General features: G+C 37.2%; 1 protein-coding gene across 1 annotated transcript in view; it reads right to left on the bottom strand.

The window, feature by feature from the left end:
• CAMKMT (calmodulin-lysine N-methyltransferase) overlaps window positions 1–26953 on the bottom strand; it is a 225795-nt gene that overhangs the window by 41239 nt on the left and 157603 nt on the right. The window contains exons 4-6 of the mRNA XM_063328625.1: window positions 4665–4725; window positions 1621–1675; window positions 504–567 (exon numbers count right to left, since the gene is read on the bottom strand). Of these exons, the coding sequence (XP_063184695.1) occupies window positions 504–567; window positions 1621–1675; window positions 4665–4725 (180 nt within the window). The remainder of the gene's footprint in view (window positions 1–503; window positions 568–1620; window positions 1676–4664; window positions 4726–26953) is intronic.

Raw genomic sequence — 26953 nt, 5'->3', positions numbered from 1 at the left:
CACACTAAATGGGTAATTTGTAGGCAGTTATAACTTAGCAGCAACAATGAAACCCATGCATTTCAATATACACCGGAAAAGCTACGACAACATACAAATACTGGGTATGTTTTAAGAGGCTAGTATCTGAAAGTAAAAATAAAATTCTAGTTCTTCTGCAAAACAAATATGTGAAGGGAAGCTAATGATTTGATCCACTGCTACACCTCCTGTAACGTGCAGCATGCGCACAAGGAATCTTTCAGCACTCAACCATAAGACAAATATTTACTACTGTACGTGCTCTATAGTAACATGTACACTTTTAATTAAAGCAGAAAATGTGGCATTTATTGCGGGGGAAGCTGTAGCTGTGTTCAAGATATTCTACATCTATTTTTTAATTACTTATGTGGGGACTTTTTCTTAATATACCCCATGCTGTCTGTCTTTATATCGATTGTTACTCAGCCAGTAAAAAGGAACGAGCACAACAAACCAGTTTTCTATCTGAATAAGGATACTTTTGATGGCCTTTTCATTTCCATCAGTTAACAGAACTTCTTTGACATCTGCAGAAATAGCAACCTGAAAAAAAGAGCACAGCAAACAATGAGCAAATATGCTTGTCTGTGTGGAAGTGAAGACAGGAGTGACAAGCCTTCAGTATCATGCTTCCTCACCTATTTCTCTGTAACAATCTTCAATCTTTTTTCATTTTATGTCTGCATTATTTTAATCATTCAATCAAATCAGTCAATACTTTTATCATTCCATTTGCGGGAGCCTCTATCTTGCTATCATTCTGTTCCGTAATTGCATTGTGACAGCGGATGATGGTATTCTGAGAGGCTTTCATTTGCGGGCTTCTGTTTATCTAGTAGAGCCATCATACAAGGCTGTCACTCTGCCTTTCAGCTTGCTTCTGTCTGACTGCCTGATGCCCTTCATATAACTTTGCATTGCAGGCAGATGGCTTTGTAAGGGTAATTTTTTTGTGAGCTTTGACACGCTCGCACATTGGGCTGTAACCTCGACACATTGTATAAGAGCGACAGGTTTGTCAAATGCCAATCAGTGTAACAATATGCTTTTATTTGTAGAGACATAAAAACTTGTCTAATGCACTGCACTGCTACATAATATCTCCTGAATACATGACTCAGAACCCAGAGAATGGTGAACGACTCTCCTGAATGGCCAATCTAATTCAAAAGAATCTAATTACCGAGAGCTCTGGATCATGTTTGTTGGTGTAATAATGCAGGCAAAACATTAGCAGCTATATCATGGTGCTCCAACTGTGATTCGCCAGGCTATTCCTGTATCTTAGCAAATGGGACTATAATCTGAAAAAAAAAAAAATGCTTCGGCTATGGCAATGAAAGACAGACCGTACGTGGCCTGGAATGTCACAACAAGAGATATTGACTACACGGAGGTAAAATGTTTCTGCTCATCGAGGCAACCATAAAATCAATATGATACGAAAGCAAGTCAATCTAGAAGGTCTCTCAAGACTCTGCAGCTTGACCGCAGCTGAGGCTGTTGACAGTTCTCTGACCCAGCAGTTGGAGGCACTGGAACATTTTTCCTTTTGTTTCTTCCTCTGAATGGGATTGGAATTGAGAAAAGACCTACCATGAGCCCAGCCAAGCATGTCATGCCACCCCCTAGCTCACACACAGCAAGGTCCCTGAAAGAGAGAAAGGAAATGGTAGAACCCATACAAATTAGATGAAAATGGTCAGAGAGACATATATGTTACAAGAACAAATTGCCATCTGCAGTAAGAACTGAGCTACCAGGAAGTTGTAGAGACATGACTAGGCTACCTCATGTCGTTTTGCGTTTTAAAAATAATTATGAAATAGAAAAGTCACAAAGCAGGCAAATCAGTGGGGGTTCCCTCATTAGCGTTCAGTGCAACATTACCACCGCTGAGCTGAAAAATCTGAGAAGGTTCCCTTTTTTCCCTTGTCAATGGCTCTGTCTTTTAGAACTAAACTAGCTAGAGTAGCGAAAGATAATTGTTAGGAAAGGATAACAATGTTAATCCACATTCATTCTTGCAAAAACAGTTAGAGAAGTAAATGGGGAAATTAATATTATTTATATATCTCTCCATATAGTTATGCCTAAAAGACTTTTTATATTAAAAAGAGGGAAGTTTTAAAACAAGCCATATACCACAAAACGATTACACATGAAGAAATCCGATCCTTCAATTAGCACTTAAAACTGCAAGTGACCTACAAACAATGCTGTTATGAACAACGATGGGAACAGCAAACAGTTAAGCCGCAGAAAACTGAGCGAAGCTAGTGTCAAGAGCCTAAACTGAGCCCGAGCAGAGGCTTGAATACATGGTCTAAAAGGCTGCTTTTAACTTAGACCATACTGCGCCGTTATTAAGACGTGCATGTGAAATATAATTTGGCGCAGAGAGCGTGTGCTGGATGGGGGGCTTGCAAGGGAAGCCATGGCCTGCCCCAGGAGGGGAGGAGGGAGGGATGCTGACCCCGCGCCCAAACGGCGTGAAGCGGTGTCTAGGGCCAGGCAGAGCCTCCGTTTAGGAACACGCTGCTTTATAGCTAAATCCGCGGCAACTGTTACAGCTAGCAGAAACCTTCCCATTCTGACAGGCAGAAAATGGAATTTCAGCTAAACAGAATTTTTTTCTGGGGGGTGCACCTTTTCTTCTCCCCTAAAACACCAACATTTGACCGTCTATTTTTATGTGAAAGTACTACCTCCCTACTCGCTCGACACTGATATTTAGGAAGAGCATCCAGGATGCTATATCAGTATTAGTATACAAATGCCGATATTTTGTTCAGCGGACTAGGCTGTATGACTGTATACTAATGCTCGCTGTCTGGATGGGATAGATTTATTTTTCTTAGACTCCACAAATTTTATTTAAAAAAAGTCTAGTTGTCCTATTTAGTGGAAATGAGACAAAAGGCGGACATAGTTTGGGGGAACAAGCTGTACATAAACCCAATGAGAATACAAAACAGATGTGGGAAATGTGCAATTTGTGGTTTAAATAGAATGATTATATGTTTTTCCTCACATAAGATTCTATTTTTCTAAACCATCTATGTCATATATACTACAAGTATATACATATGGTTATATAGATAAGATTTACAGGGCACTTAATCCTTTGTAAGAGTCATGCTTATTGAAATAAACACAAAAAGTATCTAGTGTGGGGTTTTTAGTGCATTTTGAATCAAATTTGTATGTACATAATATATGAGCATATACATACACATATATACACATAAGTATTTATGCATATAAATAATTTATTTCAGTGCAAAGTTCCCTTATTGCCAAATTTTAAAGATAATACCTGTTTCTCAGGCAATATTTAGTGACATTTATCAATAGAATTAAAATACTCTAAGCTACGCTACTCTGAGCATACTGTTGAGAGGGCGTAATCCTGAGAAATCGGAATATGAAACTGCCCATTTCATCCATGGAAGTTTGAGTGATCACTGTCTCCAAGTATCCAGGTTTGCATACCCAAACTAGGAAACTAGGAACATACCCTGTTAGTGAGCAGCACTGGGAGGTTTGCTGTAAGGAGCCTCTGAGAACAAGCAGAGTGTACGAGCCACGGCGTGGGGCTGGACGGCGAAGTGCTAGAGGGACACCACTGCAGCAGCAGAAGTGACACAACGCAGTGCCCAGCTGAACTGGGAGGAAGGAACAGCGGCTGCCAGATTAGGTGTGTTCCCTGCCTCTTCTAATGGGGTGGGCTTCATTCAGGTGGTGGACGGAGTAGAAATGAGGGTTTACAAACCAGTGAGTGCTTTGGTGCCAGGTCTTTGATTCCAGATAGGAGTCTGAGCAAGCTGCAGGAACCAGCTCACAGCTGACACATTTTCAGCTTTGGTACAAGGGGCAGGGACTTACAGCTTGGTCTTCCTTATTTTACCAACACCATATGTACACAGACTGAGGCACTTTGTATACCCCAAGCTGGTTTACTTAGTATTAGCCTTGCACCCTCACTCAGAACACAATTTATGCCTCCAAATGCATTGTTATAATGGCTTTCTTGCACCCTATTCATCCTCTGGACAATGAAACTTCAAGGATTTCCAAGTGCAAAGCTCTGTATACTCAAGGGGAAAAAGACAGGATGCAGAATGGATTTTATTTTTAGGTGTTCCTATTGGAGCCTTAATAACTGTCTTCTGCAAGTTTAGAAAAAACAAAACCAGAAGTGCAGGATGTCTCAAAATTGTTTCAAAACACTTAAATACAGGGGCAAATTCATCCATTGCTATATGTGGTGATTATTATGTATTTTATCAGGTAATATTTTGCTTGTTTTTGCAACAGATGCCAGTTTAAAGAATGTCTTTTATTTTTCCTGACCTTCACAATCAGTACTGATCGATTGGAGCTTCACTTTTGTTTCCCAAAAATCAAAGTGAAATAAAACGCCTTGAGTGGAAATCAAAAGTCTTTGACATATAGCAGAAAGCTTGCTGTGCAATATTAGTACCCAAAGGCAGCTCAGAATTCTTTGTTAAGAGCAACATGCTTTCACCTTGAACATTTTAAATTTCATGTGAAGACTTAAATCATAGCAATCTTTACCATGCAGATACAATAAAACTAACGGATTGGAAAATATCTTTTTATGTTTAACTCTGTACCTGAATATTTCATTGTGCTTTAGGCAGTAGTAAGCCAGCACTTCTTCAGAGGGCCAGAGACCTATAAAACAAAGATATTTGCCTTCTTAAAACAGATTTTTTTGGTGTCTAAAATAATATTTGAATACATATTACCATTTGCAGACCTCTACCAACTGTTTCATTTTCTACATATGCCATAATACCATCGAATAAAGAAAAGAAATAAGACATTTAATGGAAGACTTCTGATTTAAGCATTAGAACTGAATATTTCATAGATTTCATCCCACCTACTGATCAGAAATTTCCTTTATAGATACACACACGCCCACATAAACATACACATATATCTATACGTATACAAACAATTGTCAAGACTTTAAAAGTTATAGAAAATTTAATTCTATGAAACTTCTGACATTTGGGCATTCACGTGAACATCAAACTGTTTGTACCAAGCCAGATGCAAGGCCCACCTTGCCTGTAGCCTGTTTCTAACAGTGGACAGGAGCCCCCTCCTTTTTCATTTGCTGTCCTCTACAGTAATTTAATTTCTTCCCAGTTTCTTTTTATTTAGTTCCTTTTCTCTTAGGTTTTGTTAGGTCAGGCGTCAGTCCGACTGTAAGGGAGACTGACTGGCAACACGTGCTAAGGACAAATACAGGACTAGGGCAATAATGCACCATGATTTCTAGTTGTGGCTCAAGAAGTTCCTGAGAAGGAGAGGATAGTGATAAGTTCTGTTTAATAGTCACCAAAGGATTTTTCTAGTCGTTCTGTGGACTCAGTAAACTTGTCATAGCTGCAATGTCCCACGGCAGGGAGTGCCACAGTTTTACCGTTCTCCTCTCTCTTGTTTTGTACTTGCCTCCCTGTCTTGTTCATTTGAGGCCCTCTCGTTCTCGTATGGGAATAGAGAGGAGCAATCATGCTTTTTTCACCTAATCTGTATTATTCATGACTTGATAAGCTTCCATCAAAAAACTTACACTGGTCATTGTCAACCTTGGCAAGTACTTGGAGGCATCCACGCAAATTTATCCCTTCAACACCATTCACTCGTGAAACTCACTGTTTTGTCAGACCGGTTTCCCACCTCACTCGAACGTCTAACTGAAGTGCCGTGGCCCATGGAGAGGGCAGCACAGACGCTGCGTGGTTTGCACGCTCTCCTGCAGGACCAGTCTCCATTGCTGGAGGGAGCCTGGGAAAAACCAGACTCGTATTCAGGCACTTCAGTTAGGTCCCCAAACTTAAGGGCAGACAAATCAAAGCCGTACGCAGCCAAATTACAGTTGTACGTGTTTTCTATCTGTTATCGCTTAGCAATGAAAAAACACGCTTACATATCTAGCCACAGGTAAAAACCAGGGTTAATGTCCCTCCACAACACACAGCATTATGAATCACCCCGATAGAAACTTAAAATTATGAACTACAGACACTTCAATGGTTTCAATAAAAATAAACACAGACACGTGGGAGCATCCTTTAGGTATTTCTAGACAGGTAAACTGAACTCCATGCAGCTTACTACCTATATGCCTCCTTTAGATCACTTTTCACAATTTTTTATTCTCAAGAGGTTAAAAACATCACAGCATATTTGATAGAAGCAGAATTTTGCAAGAAAAATTGTCTTCCTTTTAAATCACTTAGGGCGTTATTGTAACATCAAATATATAATTATTCCTTTCTATGCAGTAAGTATTCTGAACTAGCCTTACTCATAGCGATAAATAATGAAAATTTATGCATGTGTTGTCAGCCTGCAGATCAGGCAAAAGCCTAGACAGGATTTGGCCAAAACTTTGCATATAACTTTTGTACGACAAAGATCTTAAAGGTAAAAAAAACCCGGAGTGGCAATTCATATGTATGACAAAAACACTAAAGCAATACTGGTATTTCTATTGTTTATGACAGCTTAGGCTGATTAGATGTTTGCGAATGTGCCATTTTGCTTAGACTTGCTAAGGGTTAAAATCAAATATTCACACACGACTACCCATTCTTCAGTGAAACATACACTAAGAATTGTACAGGATTTTCCATCTCCCTTTTGAGCATTTCAATGCTTTTGAGCATTGAAATATGCTAAAATGACAGATTTTGCAATAAATATAATAACTGTTTAAATATTTTAGTGTATAATATAAAGAATGTTTCAGTTTGCAGTGACTGGTGTATACTCAAGCAATAAAAGTGCTTTTTTAATATTTAGTGAAGACACGGCTAATTGAATACCATTTATAATACTAATATCTCACATTACAAGAAAAACCCCACACCCACAAACACAAAAAACCTAAACCCTTTTGTAGCAAACTTTTAGCCTGAGCGAGTTTTAAAAATACTTGTCAATTGTAGCAAAATCCTTCAACATCTGAATTTTCGGTACCCTCAGTCAAATGTCTCTCACTTTTCTACAGTTATTATTGAAAGGGCACTTTGAATGGTGTCACTACATCTTTTATACGGGGTCACCGTTCTTTCCCCTACTACCATTACAATGTTGATACCGTCTGAAACTGCAGGTGTATCAGATAGCTCTGTGCTGAGAGAAGGGTAAAGCACCTTTGGAAAGACAATGCTCTTCTTTAGGCAGATGCTAGCGATGCAGAAACTCTCCTCCCCGCTCCCTTCCCCCATAGGGAAGGAAGTATCACCTCAGCAATGATGCAAGTGGCTGGCAGCTAAAGAAGCAGGAGTCAGGAGGTCTTTCACGAACACAGGTCTCAAGTGTGGAAGCACGCAGTGCTTCCAGCTAAGCCAAGAAGCCAGAATACTTCCGTTAATTTTAGTAAAAGGAAAAGCTTCTCGTGCCTGAACAGGTAGGTAAGCCTCTTTACCTTGAAAACAGGGATAAGCTTTAAGATCCAGGTGGAGGAGTTTGCATTCTGTCTTCTTCCCCTTCACTCTGACCTACATTCACCAACACAATGACCTACATTTTGAAGTTGCAAGTATAAGATAGTTCTGCTTCTGTTAGAAAACATGCAGCTGTAATGCAGAAATGCAGCAATCCGTATGAGTTAACAACTACCACTAGGCTGTGAAAAGCATAATTTATTTCCCGCAAACACATACATATGGATATGGATTAAGTTTCCTGTGAACACACTTAAAATAATTCTTCCATATTTAAAATAAAATTAGTCTCATTTCGTACTATGAATTTGATTATAAATACATAACATTGGACGGGTACCTATTTGCATGTGCAATTACTTACACATGACAGTCAATTATTTACACATGTAGAGGCAAAAGAATATCAAAAGGCACCCAAATAGTGCTTGTATTTAAAAGGCTATAAATATACCACAAATTCTAGACAGAGGGGCTAAAAATCTCACTGCACAAGGAAACGGAGAGAAACAAGGGTTTATTTTTGCAAAAATAAATATTTTGCGACATTTACTGGAGGTTTTAAAATGCTTTATCACAGAGAATAGTTGCCAGAAAACATCAGAATCTCTGTTGAAACAAATAAATAAATTGTGTTGGTGTTTAAAGGAGAGCCTCAAGAAGGACTGTGATTTGCCGTGTCTGAAGACATGGGAGTGAGACAGTGCTCACAGAGCAACGCCTGCCTGCATTTCAACTCTTGGCAGGTGTCCTTTCACCATTAGGATGAAGTAGGAGATCCACTACAAGCGTGCCATAGAGCAATTTTGTCTACCTACAGACAACTTCATGATACCCCTACAGAAGTAGGGGCAGAAAAACATTATCACTAAAGAGTATGACGATGGATGGAGAAATGCTATATATGCAGAGACATACAAAATGCAGGCGTTTCTACAGCACTTATCACCATATCATAAAATCTCACCACAGTAATGGAGTCTACCTCACAAGAACTTGATGACAGCATGAATTTTTATTGTTCTAAATTTTGCACATTAGGAACCAAAGTAGGAGACAGGCAGATTAAGTTACTTAAACACACCAAATGAAATTACAGGAAGGCCAAGACAAAAACCTCAGTCATCCTAACACCTTGAGGTATGATGCAACCAAAAGACATCCAAACTTCTCCTATAGAGGATCAACACTAACAAAAATCACAATAATACTAAGAACACATAAATTAAGTTGGTTTTATTACTCTCATAGCGCTTGCTAATGGAAAGTGTCAGGTCCTTCTGCTTCTAGGCATGGCACAACAGTTCTTCAAAGCAACCTTCAACCCCCATGGACTAAATCATGTGTAGACAGCCTTCTGAGGATGCTTTGTTTGAGCACCACTAGTCCAAAGCAACACAATACCTGTGTTTCTTCTGCGTCCAATCTAAAAATGCTGAATCCTGTATGATATTACAGAAAATTTTCTACTAGAAATAAACTATCCAGTATTTTAAAAAAAAATTAAAAATTGTTGTTTCTCCTCTGGGGCTTTTTACCACATATTTTAAAGAATGATGTCACACATTTGGATGACAAATATTGAGATCTGATGAGAAGTTCTTAAAGAACAGCTTGTTATTAGAAAATTCTCAGGATAGAGTGCTGAGAATTTTGAGACATGTCTTTTTAAAGAAGACATTTGATTACTGGAGCTGTTATGTCTCTGCACTGCTCCATAGATACAAAGAAGACGCAATAAGCTACTGATTACTTTAACTGGGATACTGCAAGATTAGTGGAACTCTGCTCTACTCTCTGTCAACGCTATACATAGGAAACAAGGGCAACTGGAGGTGACAGGTGAACCATCTCTTGAAGCTCTGAGTAGGAGGTATAAAGCTGTCCTATAACTCCTTCACTCCTGCTAGGAGATTAAGAAGTTCCTTTCTGAGCTGAGCCAAACAGAAAGTTTTGTCACTTTTTCCTAGCACTTTACAGAGCCACATGTACAGAAGTCTGATCCCAAAATTCAAGTTTTATCTTTTACTTGCACTACTAAAGTATGAGATGTCTTCCTATTCATCTGAAGTTTCAAGTAAATTTTGCACAAATCCTAGCTTAACCCTCAAAAGCAAAGACAATTTAAATTTGAAGTCAGTCATTTTCACCAGATTAATACACTCAAAAAGATCTTTTTTTCTACTATGCCCTGATTCTTGACTACATGAAATCACTTTATTTGCTTTAATACTCATCAAAGCAAGAGGAAAAAAAACATCAGGGGCAAAGAGATGAACAACATCTCAAAAGAAGTATCAACAACTGCGCTTAGCAATGACGAATTGTTTTCTGACCCTAAGAAAAGTATTTTTTATCCTTCCTGACACCAAGACACATTATTGGTGGAGAGCAGAAAACCCTTTGGCACCACAATAGACTGTGCAAAGGTGTTCAATTAAGTACCTATCTGGACAGGCAACTATTCCCCTTCTCCTCTGCTAAAAGACTGTAGAGTGAATTGAAAATCCCCAAAACAAAGATATCTACTGGAACAGTAGGGAATTCCAGGAATTTAAAATATTGCTATGATTGCTACTCTTACTGTAGGATCGTTACAATCCTAATTTTATAGTATCAAACCTTATTTTCTACTGACTATGCCTTATATTGAAGTTGCAAGGGAAGACAAGTTTGATGATTTTACCCTGGTTAGTTTTTGCGTGGATCACCACCACCATGCAGAGCAAGAAGCGCGGTACACCTGCTGGAGGTCCTGGTGACGTAAGACAGCGGGTCAAAATCAAGGTTCGACAGCACAGTAACTCAGAGTAAATTTCAAAATGAGGCGCTAACCAATGTTATGAGCCCTTCTGTCAGTGAGGCACTAAAATTCACTTCCAAGTCGAAGAAAAAATATGAACTTATGAATAGCACAATTAAGACTAAGTACCAAGTGGGCGCACAGCGTATGTCTGCCAAACCCACTTTGCTAGCAACATATAACATGGTTGTTCTAATTTGAGTAATTGCTTGAGTAACAACTACTTGTAATTAATTGTACTGCTGCAGTTAGTTACTTTGCATGGATAGCTCTCAAAAATACTTCTAGCTCTCAACTTTCTTCAAACTCCATACCTCAAGCCCCTTTTCAATACAATTTTATCATCAAAAATGTTGCTTAGTGTAGTCAGGCAGTAAAGATTTTATTTTCATTCACTTGTTCACACAGCATGCAAAATGTGACACAGATGAAAGAATAATCAGCAATCCAGGTTACCTAAGATCCAAACTAAGGGGTACTGAATCTAAAAAACATAAACACATGTAATAAGGTACCATTACCACAAATAGTAAAATTTTTAGCCACCATAAAATGCATGTATATGTGAGTAGAAACCTTCCATAGAAAATTACTTTCATAATAATCTAAAGACAAGTCTGGTCAATTTAGTAAAATGAAGAAACAGAGGGAATTTCTAAGTGAGGAAAAAAGCCACTGAAAAAACTCTTGCTATTTAATTCTGTTTGCAGGACGCAAAACCCCATTTTCAAACCTGCATCCTCACGTTTAAGTTTACACCCATCTATAGCAGAAGCAGATAAAAGAGGAGTCATCATCACCAAGTTGGTTGCAGGTGCTGTGCCTGAAATTGTAAAACTATTTTCCGACAAAATTTTATTTGAGACCAGATTTTCAAAAGGAGAATACCTACAGAGTTCGGTGCCCTTCTGGACATTTGACCACCTCGTGTCAATGTAAGAGTTAACCTGTTTTGAAAACCCAATTGTCTAATCTGACGTTCTGCATTCTGAAATTTATTCCAAGTGTTTTTGCAAGTGAGCAACTTCAGCGATAAACGCACATGGTGAAAAAAGAGAAGTATTTAATAGCCTTTACCCTAGCACCTTACACCCATGACTTACTGCACCTGACTTTTGCACATGGCAAGCCACCTTTTAAGTCCAGTGAAGAGGAGCAATTTGAGGCAGGGAGAATGGATAGCTTACTTTTCCACAGCAGGAATCCTACATATGAGTTTGAAAAGGTGCGAGAACACCAGAAGCAATAGAAAGATATAAAGAGAAACACATCTCACCATTTTTCCCTATGCACATACATTTTATAGAAACTCTTGTCTCTCTCCAATCTAAAGCAGAATTCACGATATTCAGATCATTGAAAAATATGTATAAGCACCAGCTGAGATTTTCAGCCTAGGCAAAATGGCCTCAGCGCTGTATCTCTCACTTTCATTCTCATTATTATTCATGACTAGGAGGGAAACATGATGGTCTGCAATCTGCAAATTTCTTTTAGAGCGCAAACTTAAGAGGCTCGGTGGAACTGATGTGGAAATACAGTAACAAGTCAAAGCTGTAAATGCACGCATATCTCTTCCGTAAGAAAAATCGGCAAACTGTACAAATCTACTTGTATGATTGTCTTTAACATCCTTTTTTCAAATGAATGAATTTGATTGTGTTGTGTGTGGGGTTTTTTTTTTTACCTAGTTTTCAAATAGTTATTAAAAATTAAACAACACTGGAAAAAACCTTTTGTGATTATAGCCTTCATTCTCCTGCAAAAAACTGGATCTATAAATTTATGTACCATTGTAGATGTAAATTACAAAATTTTATATTCAACTATATTAAAACATCTATTCCAAAAATGATTACCAGTTGTGAAAAGCAGACAGGCTTATCACTTGCTGTCAGTTGTTCATGTCTAGTTAAGCAATAATGTGCTAAAACTGCTCTTTTGTTTTGTGTAAGAATTTTGGCAATAGAAGAAATGAACACTCGTTTAATAAAAACTCAGGCTGCTTTTTGCTTTGATGGAGGAAGCAGCTGCCTGTTTTCATTTGCTGCAGAGCAGCAAAACCCATCAATATAATAAGCAGCTTAGATGCATCCATCCACAGCATCTGTAAGGATATAGGGCTATTCGCTCAAAACCAATCCTTGGTTTAATTTTAACAAAGATGTGTCTGACATATTTGAAAATGCATTATAATAGGGTTTTGAAATACTAGCATTTTCTCTTTTCTTTTTAAATACTTTTCAAAGATTTTGAAAGGCAAGTATACATATTGGAATGATAGAAATGATAAAACAAATATTGCTATAGCAAACAGCAGAACTAGCCTAAAAATGCAAAGATGGAACATTAAGAGACGCCTTCGGGTTCACAGACTCTCCTGTCCCTTGAAAATACAGAAAAATAGCATTTCAATCTTTTCAATGAAGAGTTTTTTCACCATAACCAAGAGCAGAGAAAGATACTAGAAATAAGTATCACAGAAAAAAAAACCCTGCAAAGATCATAGATCCATTATGCAACCATATTTCCTGAGACACTTTTCTTTCCCTTCCTCATGCTTTGTTAAAAGTAGATTAATATTAATGCTCATTTCCAAAGATACTTATCAAATTGTTTTCTTCTATTGCTTGAAAGTAACGTATTTTTTACTAAGTTTCAGCAGTGTGAGTTTTGTCTCAAGTGACAACTTCTAATTGCAATAAAAATTTTAATTAAAAATAGATTTATAGGACTTTCATATATAATTACAAAAACAAGGAGAGATAAAAGACCATCTGAGATACAAACCACAAAACTCTATTTTCACTCTAAAAATGTGATATGGCACATTTATATTATTAAAAATTCTTAAGACATTATTATTTTAGTGCTGTTCGGCTTTCTAAGACCTTTCTAAGCTGAGCTTTTAGATGATTTGCACATTAACTGAGAAGTCAGATAATTCTTAATCCTCCTCTTTTTCAGATCCAATAATGGATAAGGGAGCATCTTAGCATGATCAACTAGCAATCTGCCTAGCCTGAGTGGTAGTACACCTGAATTTAGGATTAGTCATCGGGTTTTCATAATATCTGATTTAAATGAGCACTCATTCTGGGAAGTGTAGAAAAAAAATATTCAATGGTATTTGAACTGTACTATTTAAATATCTAACAATAAATTTTGAGTGCATGCATATTTATTTGCTTCACAAACAAAAAGCTATACAGAAGTAAGATTTTAAAGAATCATGTCCAGAGAAATAGTTGGATAATTCAATTAATAACTGCTTTTTTGATCAGCACTCACAATAGCTTATAGATATAATCAACCTTATCTCAGCTGTAGCCTTGTATCTCTATCTACCCAAATCCAATATCCTAATTTCACTTTTGTCCATAGATGAAGTGAGGAAACTAGTTGGTTTGGGTTTTTTTGTGTGGTTTTTCATTATGTTTTTTTGAGGGGGAGGGGGGCATTTTGGTTTTTTACAGATATATCATGAGTAGAGAAGGTAACAAACCCTGGTTACTAGTATTGCTTATCTTCCTCAAATACTTGTCACTGAACATGGAAGTTTGGGTAACTGAACTATGAACCCTTATATAGTGCTCAAGATAAATAAAGTGGAATTTATTTGGGGGATTTTGATTGTGTTCAGAAGTGCTGTCTACAGCTTGGATTTCTCAGGTTCGGTTTTTATTTTTTTACTTTTTCCCATCAAATTAACTAAACAAAGATGACACCTTTTTGGTCCTAGTAACTTCTGATTCAGTATCTTTCTTCTTTATTGAACTCTGCCATCTGCATAGTTTACTAAACTATCAGAAAAGCATCTGCTCTGTGCTGCCAGGAGAAATTAATTGTGTGCAAGTGGAAATAATAATTGTGTGCACAGTTCAGTTTGAAGGCTTTGGAACATTTCTCTCTAGCAAAACAGTGTTTCTCAGTACCTGGAACTCCATATACTGGCAAAAGGTGACTATGCATCCTACATATTCTTAAATTGTTAGGTCACCACACTTACTGAGCCTTGATTCCTTCTCTGGGGATATCTTCAACTGGTGCTAAGTGTGCCATTTTGAAAAGTCTACACTACTGGCAATCATCCTGCAGCATGTGCCCAAAATCTCCTTATGTTACCAAACCTTGTTTTCGTCTCTCACATATGATTAGATTTGTAATGAGTTCTTTAAGTGGGAACACTGCACAAGGATGAACCACTTCCACACATCTCATCTCTTTATAGATCCACACCGATCCATGTTCCATATGAAGTTAGACTGTAAGAGTTAAGGCAAATGCAATCATTTATAGTGAGGGAAAACATTTAAAGTTTTTTTCTGAAAGGCCAAGGATTAAATAAGCACAAAGATCCTTCGGATCCTTGTAGGTCAGGTCTGACATACATTCATAGGGCAACACAAGAGAACTTACACTACCATTGCTCATGGCTGTTTTTTGCCTGAATAGGTTTCAAGAACCAAAGCTGTTGATCTGGCACTTTTCATGAGCACCAAACACAACGGGCCAGATCTTCAGCTGGTGTTATGTGGTATTATGCCAGTGTATCCCAGCTAATGAACCAGCCTTGTATTTTAAATAGGCATGGTCTTTCCGAGAAATGAAGTAACCTTTTTTATATTAGTATATGCTAGTAATACCGCTTTGGTTGATTTTGTAGAGTCAAAACCACGGGTATCCTTCTCAGGAAATCAATGTTTCAGTGAGTCACATTAAGGGAGGATAGAAAAGTGATAGGAGTAGAATTTAGTCTCCAAAGTGGCCTGAAATATTAACAACCAATTTTCCCTGATTACTTTCACATTTCCCATGTTACTGTAATAAACTATGACCTAACTGACCACATTCTTATTTCACAAGGCATAAATAATGCAAAAGAGCAACACAGGTGTTACAAGAATTCTGCTGAAAAACATTGTAGAGCTATATAAACACTTACTCTTTTATACTCTGACACAGAAGTGCTCTTAGGTCAAGAATAATGTGCTTTGACTAAGATATGTAGCTTAGGGACTTACACCATTTTTCAGTGTTGAAAGAATATATTTCAGAACATCCAGTGTATTGAATCACAAAAACAAAGGAACAAAACCAAAACAAATCATTGAAGCCAAGTTAATGAAATGAAAGCATGTAAGAGCCTATGAGCTAACCTCGTAACAACATGTTCAGGTTTATCATTGGTAGGTCTGGAAAGAAAGTTGATCAAATTCTTAATTAAAGCGAGTTCTCTGAATTCAGGAATTGCTTAACTGTATGCCAGCACAGAAATCGGGCCCCATCTTTTGACACTGCAATTTGAGTGGGAGACTTTTGCCTTGTGTGGTCCACTCTATGGTGACCACAGACCCTTGGGTGACCCTAGGATTCTCCCTAGGGAGTACCAAGGTTTTACAATATCTAACCCAGACCACTTCATTCTTTGAGGCAGATATTTACTAACAGCAAAGCCAACATCATAAGTCATCAGTTTCTACAGCATTTCTTGCACAGACAGACCTTGAGATACTACATTAAACCTGCATGCTGAACTCCCATATTAGCAGGTAAACTCTTCAATACCTACAGTATGTTTTTTCTTAATGAGTTTTGAGCTGAGACTTTAAAAACGGAGAGGCGGGTGTATAATCTTCTGAAATTCAAACTTCTTCCTTAAGGATTAAATATGTTGTGACACTATTTTCATATAGCTTGCCATCAATAAAGCAATAACACTGTAATAATGAGGCAAAACACTTTTTAAAAAGTAGTTGTATGTCACCGTTACAGTAATTAGCAGTTAACAACAAATTTTAGCACTTTCTTGTTGTTCTCTTTTCCTGTTAAGAGTTTGAGTCACAACAAAAGAGTAATTTCCTGTTACTTCTGGGGGAGGGAAGGGGTGGAGGAAGAAGAGATCATGAAATATATGCAATTTTCACATATAACACACTGTTGAAAATGTAATTCTCTATGTGTTCTTTTCTGAAAATATGTTCTATATTCCTGGATTGTCTTTGCTATCAGAAGCAGGATTGAAATCTCCACTTTAGTATTTATCTGAGGCTGTGATAGCTCAGTTGTCTGCCTCCAAATGCCAAGATAGGGGGAATCTCATCAACCGGAGACCAGCTGCATGATGGGCAGTTAATAGATATATCAAACCTTAGGATATATGCTAAGCTGAGGAGATGATTGGTCGGTTGATATACTGATTGATTAGCATAGGGAGAATGGGTTTCTTCTTGACAACCTAAGATTATGCTTCAGCTAAGCTCAAATTGCTTACACCTCTTCTATTGGGTTTAAAATTACAGTCCTGTCATCTAAAATCTCTCTTCAATGAAATTTTTACCATATATAAAAATTAAAGGGAAAAAGAAAGTAGGTGCAATGGATAAGAGTAACTGGAGTAGATATATTTCACACTGCTGCTGTTGGTACCACTAGAAAAAGTTGATAAGTAAATCCACTTGAAATATGTTACATATTCTGTACGCTACTAGAGAGCACTTTACAATAATTTGGAAGGGAGGGGGGAAGTTCAAAATACTAAAAGGAATCAGTGCTGATATTACTGTTTTTAAAAAAACTACAGTAGTTAAGCAAAGTAATTATACAGTTGTGATACTACTAATACATTTTTGTCCTCTCTATAGGTATTTCCTAGGTTTCTTAGAACTGTATTTAAATTATATTCTAGATACCAGAGAAATATCATATAAATGCAACAGAATGCATCACCTCACAGAGACAGGCTTACATTCTGCAAGCTAGGGAAGCAACACATACACTTTTGTGTTTTGCCCCGAGAAGTCCAGAATTTGTTTTCCCAAGAAAGCAGACGGAATTAAATTTTATTTACATAATATTTTAGACTGCCTCATCAGTAGGGCACAGAGACTTAAAGAAAACACAATATTTTTAAAAATTACTATACTATGTAATTATATGTTGCCAAAACAAATGCATTTCCTACACGTATCATCCATTTAATTCCCAGCATTGCATGTTGTTCTTAATACTGGGCTTTGTCAGTTAAGAAAGATATAAACACTATTAAATAAAACATTAAAAAAACCAAACTTACTTTTTATTATCTTTAATTTGACACTTTGAAACGCTTCTCTGGTTGAGCAAACAAGAATTTAGTAGTCATGTAACAAAAGGAAAGTGGCTCATTGAGAATGTTGAAATCTGCATTAATAAATGAGACTGGGTTTCTCAGATTTTTTTTTCCTCCCTTTCGTATCTGCTATGAGCGGTAGGGGATCAGCTGCAACTCAAATCCCCAGCTGAACAACCCAAATACAACTGACTGAGCAGACTTAAAACAAGGCCATTTATTGGTGCCTGTTATGCAAACAAAGCATCCAAGTCTTAGAAACAGATGTCAACTGAAGCATATGCTTACTGTAAACTGGAATTTGATTCTCTTTATAAAAATAGACTTAAATGGGCCTTCAGAGACTAGGCTGCCTCTTGTTGTATACCATTGCCTAACTTGATTCAGCCTTAAGCTTTTCAAAAGATGAATAGACTGATATCCAAGGGCAAAAAAATAAAAGTAAAAAAAAATTAAATGGGAAATAAATGATAACATGTTGGAGCAGTTCCCAGAAGCAATTTTACAGATTTGCTCTAAAAACACAAGACAGGAAGTTCAAAGCGCAGTGCAGGTCACCTATGGCATGTCGAGTTATCATTTTTATACCACTTAGGGTGAAAAAGGGACTTTATGTTCAAGTGGCAAGTTTAGTACTCTGCTTTTTCTTCTTCCCCCTTTTTTTTTTTTACCTCTTCTCACATCTTGATGCCTTTTAAATGTCACTTATTTTACATGAGGCAGTTGGTGGAGACATGAGTCAACAGCAATCAGAACCATTATCCCCTGCAGCGAGCCCTGGTCCTAATGCATTATGACACCTTAGCTGGCCAGCCACCGATTTACCTTTCTGCTTCTTAGGGAATTAAGTGGCATCATGTGAAAATGGTTGTGATATGAACAGCATGGGCATAACTGGTATTAAATTTACCTCTCAGCCTAAGTGAATTTTCCTCACATGTGACTAATCAAAATGAAAGCTGTGGACATGGGCAGATCTGGCCAGCACTTCTCCACCCCTGGGATTGGGGCTATTTTGTTTTATCTCTTTGTACAAGCTGGCAGAAGTTTAAAGTGAAGGGGATAATCCAGTGCTGGTGTCTTTATGAAATAACATCCTTACATGAAGAGGCTTTTAACTGTCTGTCGCTGTCCTCTCAAAAAAAAAAGAGCGTGACAATCTCATTTTGCTGAGCACCCTCCCATGAAAGGAGAAAATAATAGCCATAACAGCTATGGCTAGTACTGACCTTACATGATCCATTATCCACTAAACACTTTAAAAGTCAGTTTTACATACACTGTGGGGGAAATTAGAGAACTATCACAATCATTTTCACTTTAGTGAATTTGTCTTCTGTTTGAAGTCAGTTACTTGATATCCTCGTACATAACTCTCCGTATCGCTCCAAAAACGAAAGAGGAAGTCTTGCTTTAAAAATCGATCTTGTGCAAAAAGGTGGGAAACACACCATACTTTTCCTATTCTGATTAATAAAGATACTGACAGCAGTGAAACTCAATTTAGCATGAACTTTCTTCGGAGTAAATGTGAAATATTACAAAAATCATTATATAATTTAGAAGTGTTCAACATCAGTATAAAAATATTTTTATCAATCATTTCAGCTGAGATAAGTAGGTGCCAAAGAAAGTGCAGGCAGAGCAATTATCATCCTGTGCAGTCAGAAAGATATTTATTCACAGACTAGAGTGACTTGCATTTTACTACAAACCAGCTGTGAATGTTACTGATAATAATGGCAGTGCTAGATTTTCCCAAAGTACTGTAGTCTCTTTCTAACAACTTAATTGTACAAGACAAAAACGCCTGGAGCATGAAGTCTTCTCCTACTTACAAGACTGCTCAACCTTCTGTGACTGTAAGAATTAATTTCTAATACATGAGTTTTAGATATTTACAGTGTGCTGTAAGTTAAAGTCAGTAGTACTCCGTAGCTCAAATTAGAAGTATTTCTTCTAATTTTATTGTTGATTATAAGCTATGACTTAGTGATTCAAATTTTAAGATTAACCCAGTCTACCTGAACACTAGTTTTAGGTTCAAGTTGTCAAGTTGTCCTTTCTAAGCACAAAATTTGGCTATGTAGTAAATGAGGGTTGTTTTTTTTTTTTTTTCCTGTGATGGTTTTATTCTGCTTCACACACCAGGGTTTTCTAAGTCCAGACTGCCAGAAGACTTTCAACAATCTATTACCGTATGTAATGTATGTTTGACTGGAGAAAAATAATAAAAAAATAATAATAAGAAAGCTATCAAGAGTAAACCATGGCATTTACAATATCAAAGCACACTTTTCTTACAGAAAGAGAGACATAGAAATACAGATTTACATCAAAGTAACTCTCTCACATATAATACTCATTTTTAAAGAACCTAAACAAGCACCAAGAAATACCATAAATATTATTTACACTCATTTTTAGAAATGATTGAAGATAAAGATTAAAAAGAGGGTTCAGATTTTTAATCATTACAAACACAGGAAAAAATATTAATCATGCACGGAGCTTGCCTGGGTAACCTTCATTTTACCAATGAGGCCATATAATTAAGGTCAAGTTAATGTAGAGATTGAAATTTAGGGAACACATCAATTAAGATAAACAGGAAAATTACCTCTTCCCAAAAGGATTAGCCTCAAGTGGAAAGGTTTGTTCAGAAAATTACAATCCATTTGGTAAGTAAGACGGATCCACAGTAAAGTTAAATCTGAGGCGCATAGGCTGGCGTATTTTACGCAAAGGACTTGCAGAAAAAAAAAATAATAGAATAATCTTTCTTTTCCTTTCATTATTTTTGCCTAAAAAAAAATAAAAATTATTTGCGTAGCAAAAATGGTTGCAGTAAGTATGACATATGTCTTCCCTTTTTTTTCACCCTTAGTTTCAGATTTAATTGGACCTTGAAATCTTAACACCCACAGAAAAGCAGAAGGTACCCTGTTTTCAGTGACATTATACATTAGCATCACTGTAAAAATATCTGGACCAAACAGAGATTTGTAAATATCCACTTAAGATTACCATGTTTTATACCTTAAACAAGAATTATGATTCCAGAGTTAGACAATAAACATGGGAGTGACGAAACACAAGCAAGTGTCCATTGTCTAGAGGGTCCTGTCATTTCCCGTTTAATCATGCCCACTTCAATATCTCAAAAGCAATTAAAAAAATATTGACATTAATTGTATTCCTTTTTTGGTTTATTGCTTTTGTGACAATACAACAGAGGAACTAAGAAAAGTTTGAATAGAATATAGAACCTTTTAGTTAGATGAGAAGACTGATAACTGTTTGAGACATGGGAGACTTACAGTGACACTCCTCTGATATCCTCCACCAGAAATTCTGTACCTAATTGCATACCACTTCCCCACTTTCCAAACACAGAATAACACAGTAAACAAAACAAAGGTGGCAGATTTGATAGAGTCAAGGCTCCACTGACTTGAGTAAAATGGTTAACAATGAAAATGGGGCGCTGGCATACCGGTCTTTCAAATGCTTATCATGAATGCTTTCCATTTGTCACCTAGAAGTACATCTGAGAAGCTGGGTTTTGGAATAAATAAACCCACCAATGTACGCATGTATTTGTTTCCACCGCAGAATCCTTATAGGAAGCGATGGTTTGCTTCTTTCAACGACTATACCTCCAAAGTAACTTCCAAAGCATACGGCGGAATTTGCCTCAGTAAACGTCCTTGGGGGCAGTCATTGCTCTGACAGGTCTGCCAGTACCAAAAGGTCCAGGACCAGCCTGACACAACCAATGCAATCACCGCTCACCTTCTGTCCTCTCTGCCTTCTCTTTCCACGAGAGTGGCTTGAAAGTGTTACAGCGCCCTGACCGCTGCAGCGCCAGGTGTGTTCACTTCATCTCATAGTCACAGCACACGAATGAACCTAGCATGTCTATTTACAGATCTGCCATCTGACTTAAATTTTGACTCATGACAGAATTATTTTGTGACATCCTTTTTTTAGCAACAGTCTGGGACTTACATTCCGGGAATCCATGCCAGCTTGTCTGTATAAATGTGTTGTTCTTATTTAATAACAATTCCAAAGGTTCAGCTTGGGTTCTCTTTTTTTTTTTTTCCCCTTTACTAAACGTATACTGTAACATAAACTATTCTTTCTACTGAATTGACGTACACACTATAGGAATTTCAAACTATCCCATCCTATAGAGGGGCAATACATTATGATAGCCTCTACATAACATTGAGATTTTTCAATTAAAAATAAAGACTAATACAAGTATTTAATCTCAGCGAAGCAGCAATATCACATTTCAATACCACTTTTTTTTTTTTTTAATTCAGCTGTAAACTGTTGAAACAAACCATTCCAATAAAAAGCTATTGCTGACCACAAATTTGGGAACGTATGTGCCAGAGAACACATTAACAGTGCTGCAATATTGCTCATTAGGGCAACAAAACTTTTCTTTCTTTTAGGAAAGAAAGATTAAATATGAAAACATATGAAAGGCAAACAAACTTATCTGTATATCTATTGCGAAAACGGCTGAACAGGAAAATGGGAAAAAACACACAAATGCAGCTTAAAGGCACCATTCCAATTATCCCCTGGGTATTGTTGTACACCTTAGTTTTGTTAGGCATGATAAAGAGGAGAAATATTAGAGCAACCAAGCAGATGGTCTGTGGAACTAGATTACACACTTCAGAAATAAGAGAGAAGCAACGCATTCAACCCTTCTGTTTGGACAGAAGAGCCGTCTCAGCCTGTCTGACCTATTAGCTAGTAAACTGGAGCGTACCGCCAAGTGCTATCATGCTGTTCCTTTAAAAAGCAAACAACCTCACTTTTTATGATAGGTACTGGATCATTTTAAAAGAATTGTAGGTAATGTCTGCTGCATTAGACAGATGGTCATATCATGAAACCATATACAAGTCACCATGACTAAAACTCATGTTCACTATCTTGTTAATCCGCATAAACTGCAAAACAAAATAAACCTATGCTGAATGCTTTCCTTGGTATCTAACGGTTCATATATACGCACATATGTCTAATAATCACAACTATAAAGTTCAATGTTTTATTTGACATGCTTTTTCATAACCTAATATTAATTTTGTATATATAATTTCACAGTGTGAAAATTCTGATTCTAATCTCACCTTGATTTAACCTTTGCATAACTCTACTGATTTCCATGGAGCTAATGATAAAGCAGAGAACAGGCAATTTAGATCCAAGAATAGTATGTATCTTCTCTAGCTATAAATAAGCTAAATACCAACAGAGAGTAGACCAGTACTCTACCAAGGCCAGATTTTACTGTACATTTTCCAAAATACGTGGGTTTTCTTCCGTGCACACTTCAGAGCAGGTAACATTATAATTGCAGAATGTCGCCAATAGTATGTTTGCGTCTCCCATTCACGCTTACACAAGGAAACGAGGGAGATGTAGCTGGTGCCCTTGGGCGTGGTCAATAAAAGGACACCACTCCACAAAATTGTGTATCAAAAGATCTGTACAGTAAATATTCGCCCCACAAGGACTGCCATGGATTTGGAAGAAATATTAAAAGAACTGGATTTCTGTATCTTGCTTATTTCTGATGCACATCAGAGACATTATTTGGTAATAAATTATTATTACTTGATAATTAAATCTACATTTTTTAGACAATTAACGATTAAGTTAATCTTTCTTTAAAAGAGTAAAAGAAAAATTTTTCCAGCAACCTGGCCTTTTCAAGATGAGTTGTCTCTACAAATATTCATACCTGACGAGCTGCTCAAGGCTAGAGAGGGTTTCCCCACCCGTGACTACAGACAGGGTATACCGGCCCTACCTAACCTCCTGCTCAGTTGAAGAATATGTAAGATAGCACATTTCCTATCCGCTAGGCTGCTCTCAGCCACAGAACTGCAACCAGACCCAGCAGACCAGGAACGATTTCAAATTGTACCTGGAGAATCGCTGGTAAGTAACTACCGCCTCTTCCCCGCCTGGCAGCCGAGGTGCACATTCCCCGTCAAGCTGACCCCAGGCAGTACCGTAAACACGGTGACAGATGCCAGGAGACAGGTCTGAAAAACTTCCAAATGAACAATTCTAGGTCTGCTTCACTAAACGCAGCAGAGTTCCTGGATACTTTCCCGGATGGTTTAACATTTGGAAAAAAATACGGATGGGAAACAGTGCATGTGTCCAGGGTGAAGACATCCATAAGTGGAGTGAGAGATACGGACCCGGCTCTGCTGCGGCACTGGCAGAGTTCTGCTCTGTCTTTTGATCCCTCGCCTCCTACAGAAAGTGCTGGACCCTGAGCAGGTAGCAAGGGGCACGGCCCAGCAAAGTCCCCTTGTGTGTCTAAATGGTTCAGCATTCTTCTGACCAACAGCGTCCCTTGAACTAGAGCGGGAGGGAGTGGGGGAAAGGGAGAGCCCAGAGAAAGGTTTTTAGAGGAGAGAAAGGAAATGGAGTAGATCAGGGTGCTTATGGGTCATGCCTTGAATATCAACTGATCATTCACAACGGTGGTCCTGGCTGGGTTAAAACACAGAAAAGAAGAAAAAGGGAGAATACAATGACATAAAAAGGAGAATATATTGTGATTCTTGATTATTTCTTCAAACCTGATGGATTAGGTGTGCTAGAAGGGGGGAACCCACAGAAACGCTAGGACTTCTCTCTGGATACCTGACCAACAGCCTGTTGCTGAAGTCCCTGGAATCCTTATGTCAGAATGTATGGCTAGTCCTAGAGCCTGTTCCTCGGTGCCAAGGAGAAAATTCCCACAGTGTTTTGCATAGCTCTTGAGGCTTTCAGAGAGCCAAGTTTGAAACAGAGCTCCTCTTTCAAATTCAAGATCATCAGCCACAGGAAAATCTTGCCTTTCCCCTTTCTTTAGCTCCCTAAATAACACACAGGCCTTGTACCTTTGGCACATCTGTGGATTGGAAAGTTGTATCTGGTGCGCAGAGAAGGCCAGCTTTCTACAAACTGACTGTTTGGATGTCTACCAGTGTCTCTTAGTTCAATTTTTCAATTGCAGCTACCAGAGAACTCAAGAGAAACTAAATAAAAGTTGGATTTGAATACCCAGTTGTCAAGATTTATCATGTAAAAATGTAAAATTAAGAGTTCTGCAATTATTTTTAAATTGTAAGCAAAATGTTTTTTCAAGGTGTGAAACAGAATATCAATTCTTGCACAAAAACATTAGCATGGAAACATAATTGACTGAAGTGGATGGCTGCCATAAAAGATCTGACTAGCTAACTGTGTACGAATATAGTCATTAACAGAAAACATCTTGCTAAAATAATCTGAAAGACCAGTAGCATTTCAGTAGCCACTCAGGAACTACAAAGAACTATTTTAAAGATTAAAGGAAGCATTCTCTATTAACTTTATACAGATTTGGCTAAGAATTTAAGACGACTGGATTGTAATTAAGACAACACTGCTGCATTGCTTGCAAATCATATTTTACTATGTGATGACTGATTTCCTCATCTACCTACAGAATTTTATAGGAGAAACTGTCCTATTTTTAAGTGCCTGCAACACCAAACTCCATTAATTAAAACTGAACCTCATTGTTCACACAAAAATTAAGACAATTTGTCCAGTGTAAGCGTTCTTGGGATCCTTTTGGTCTGTTCCATTGCAAAGTGAACGATTTCACTGGTACTCAAATTATATTCCTTCAAAGAACTTCAGAGTGCGGTTAACTAGATTCTAAGATATAAAATAGCTTTTAATTATGCATGAGCAAAACTGAGTTTTACTAAGTTATTACACATATACTTTCTTTAGGCTTCACTTTACATATGTCGTGACCATGAAAGAAAAATCTTGATGCAAGTAACAATAGAAAAACCATCTGTTTCTATACTAATTCTGTGATCAAATTGATGATGGCCTTAATGGTGAAAATCTGTCTCTAAACTTAAATCTATATACAAATCTGCATTTTCCCAAAATTCAAAAGAAGCTGGAACAGAATGTTTATTTCATCACACTAAAATCATCAAGTATCATTGCTCAAGCTGAATGCAATGCATTATAACATTCTTATTTTCTATTCTTCATACAGGTAGCAAACAATATTAAGCAGACTTTTAATTTCTTAATACATCAATTTTGCCTCACTTCTACAGACACTGTTCAGTAGTGACACTGACAGTAATGACAGTAGTACCAGATTACACCGTGCTTTTGAAAAATGCACATGAAACTGGGTTATCTAATATAAAATTGAAAGTACAAATGTGACTCAGTTCATTGTCATCAGCCAAAAGGGGCAAATTCCCAGGATATTTCACAGCGTATTTCCTCAGTATGCATTAAATTTCCCTAGAATTACTAACATGTGTAGACTTTGCAAAATAAGAATTCTACAAGTTGGTATAGTAATAACAGTCTGGACAGATCTTACTATGAAAAATTCACATAATACAGTTTAACACATGTCATTGGGGAAATTCTTATAGTGTAAAAGTAACCGCTTATAACTAGTATGGGAGAAGAAGCATAAAACAAACCTGAGAGGTTCTGGCATCCAAGAGGTGCCCTTGACAAGGTACATTAATTAAGGATTATGCATTTCTGCACTTCATATTAGGCAGCCGTTTAAAAATGTAACTGATGTAGTGGCATTCTCAAAAGACAGCATTCTGAGTGTGATTTTTTGCAGAACAGTCCCCTCTTGAGGAGAATATTCTCAAACTAAAAATTCTGGGTAACTGACATAATCCAGAAATATTTTCAGAGGTCTTACTATTGCTTGTTGGAACATCCAGTTACTGCAATACAATGCCACTCTTGGGAAGCACCAAAACAGTGTCTTGACACAACAAAGTTGGTTGCTGGAAGAAACGTAAATGTGTTGTTTCTTCCAAAGTCCCCAGGGAAGTAGAATAAAAAAATTATTTTGTAAAAAAATAAAATAAAATAATCATGATATTACATAATCTGAAATATCATTGACATAATAGACAGCATACCATTAATGATAAAAATATGAATTACTGTAAGAACAATGCATTAGATACATAACTTCTTCTATGTTTATGCAATAAGCAATTCTAATACAACATCCAGGAAACTGTACAAGCCTTGACATGTGATTGCATCAAGCACTAAAAGAACGTACAACATTCAACAGTTTCACTAACATGCCAGCAAAATGTCACCGATCTGGCCAAGGATCTTGACTACATATTTTCAGTTTTTGCTATTACTTATGTCTTCAGTTAAATAAGTATGGTAAAAAAAAAGGGGTGGGGGGAGGAGAGGGAGAATGAAGTCAATATTAAATTTAGGGACACATTATGACAATATGATATACATGAAAGTATATTAGTTAGCTTAAACTTATTCAGTTTCCAAGTTGTGTATTTCCTAAATAGAAAGGCAGAACTATTAACATTACTTAAATGAAAATAAAAATCAGTATAAATTAGGGTTCCATACTATGTGTGCATACCCATATGTGAAAGGAAATACAGTATTTCTTTA

This window comes from Chroicocephalus ridibundus, chromosome 3 (assembly GCF_963924245.1).
Source record: "Chroicocephalus ridibundus chromosome 3, bChrRid1.1, whole genome shotgun sequence".
Classification (NCBI taxonomy): domain Eukaryota; kingdom Metazoa; phylum Chordata; class Aves; order Charadriiformes; family Laridae; genus Chroicocephalus; species Chroicocephalus ridibundus.
The sequence above is the reverse complement of the archived record's forward strand: the minus strand, read 5'-3'. Positions and strand labels throughout refer to the sequence as shown.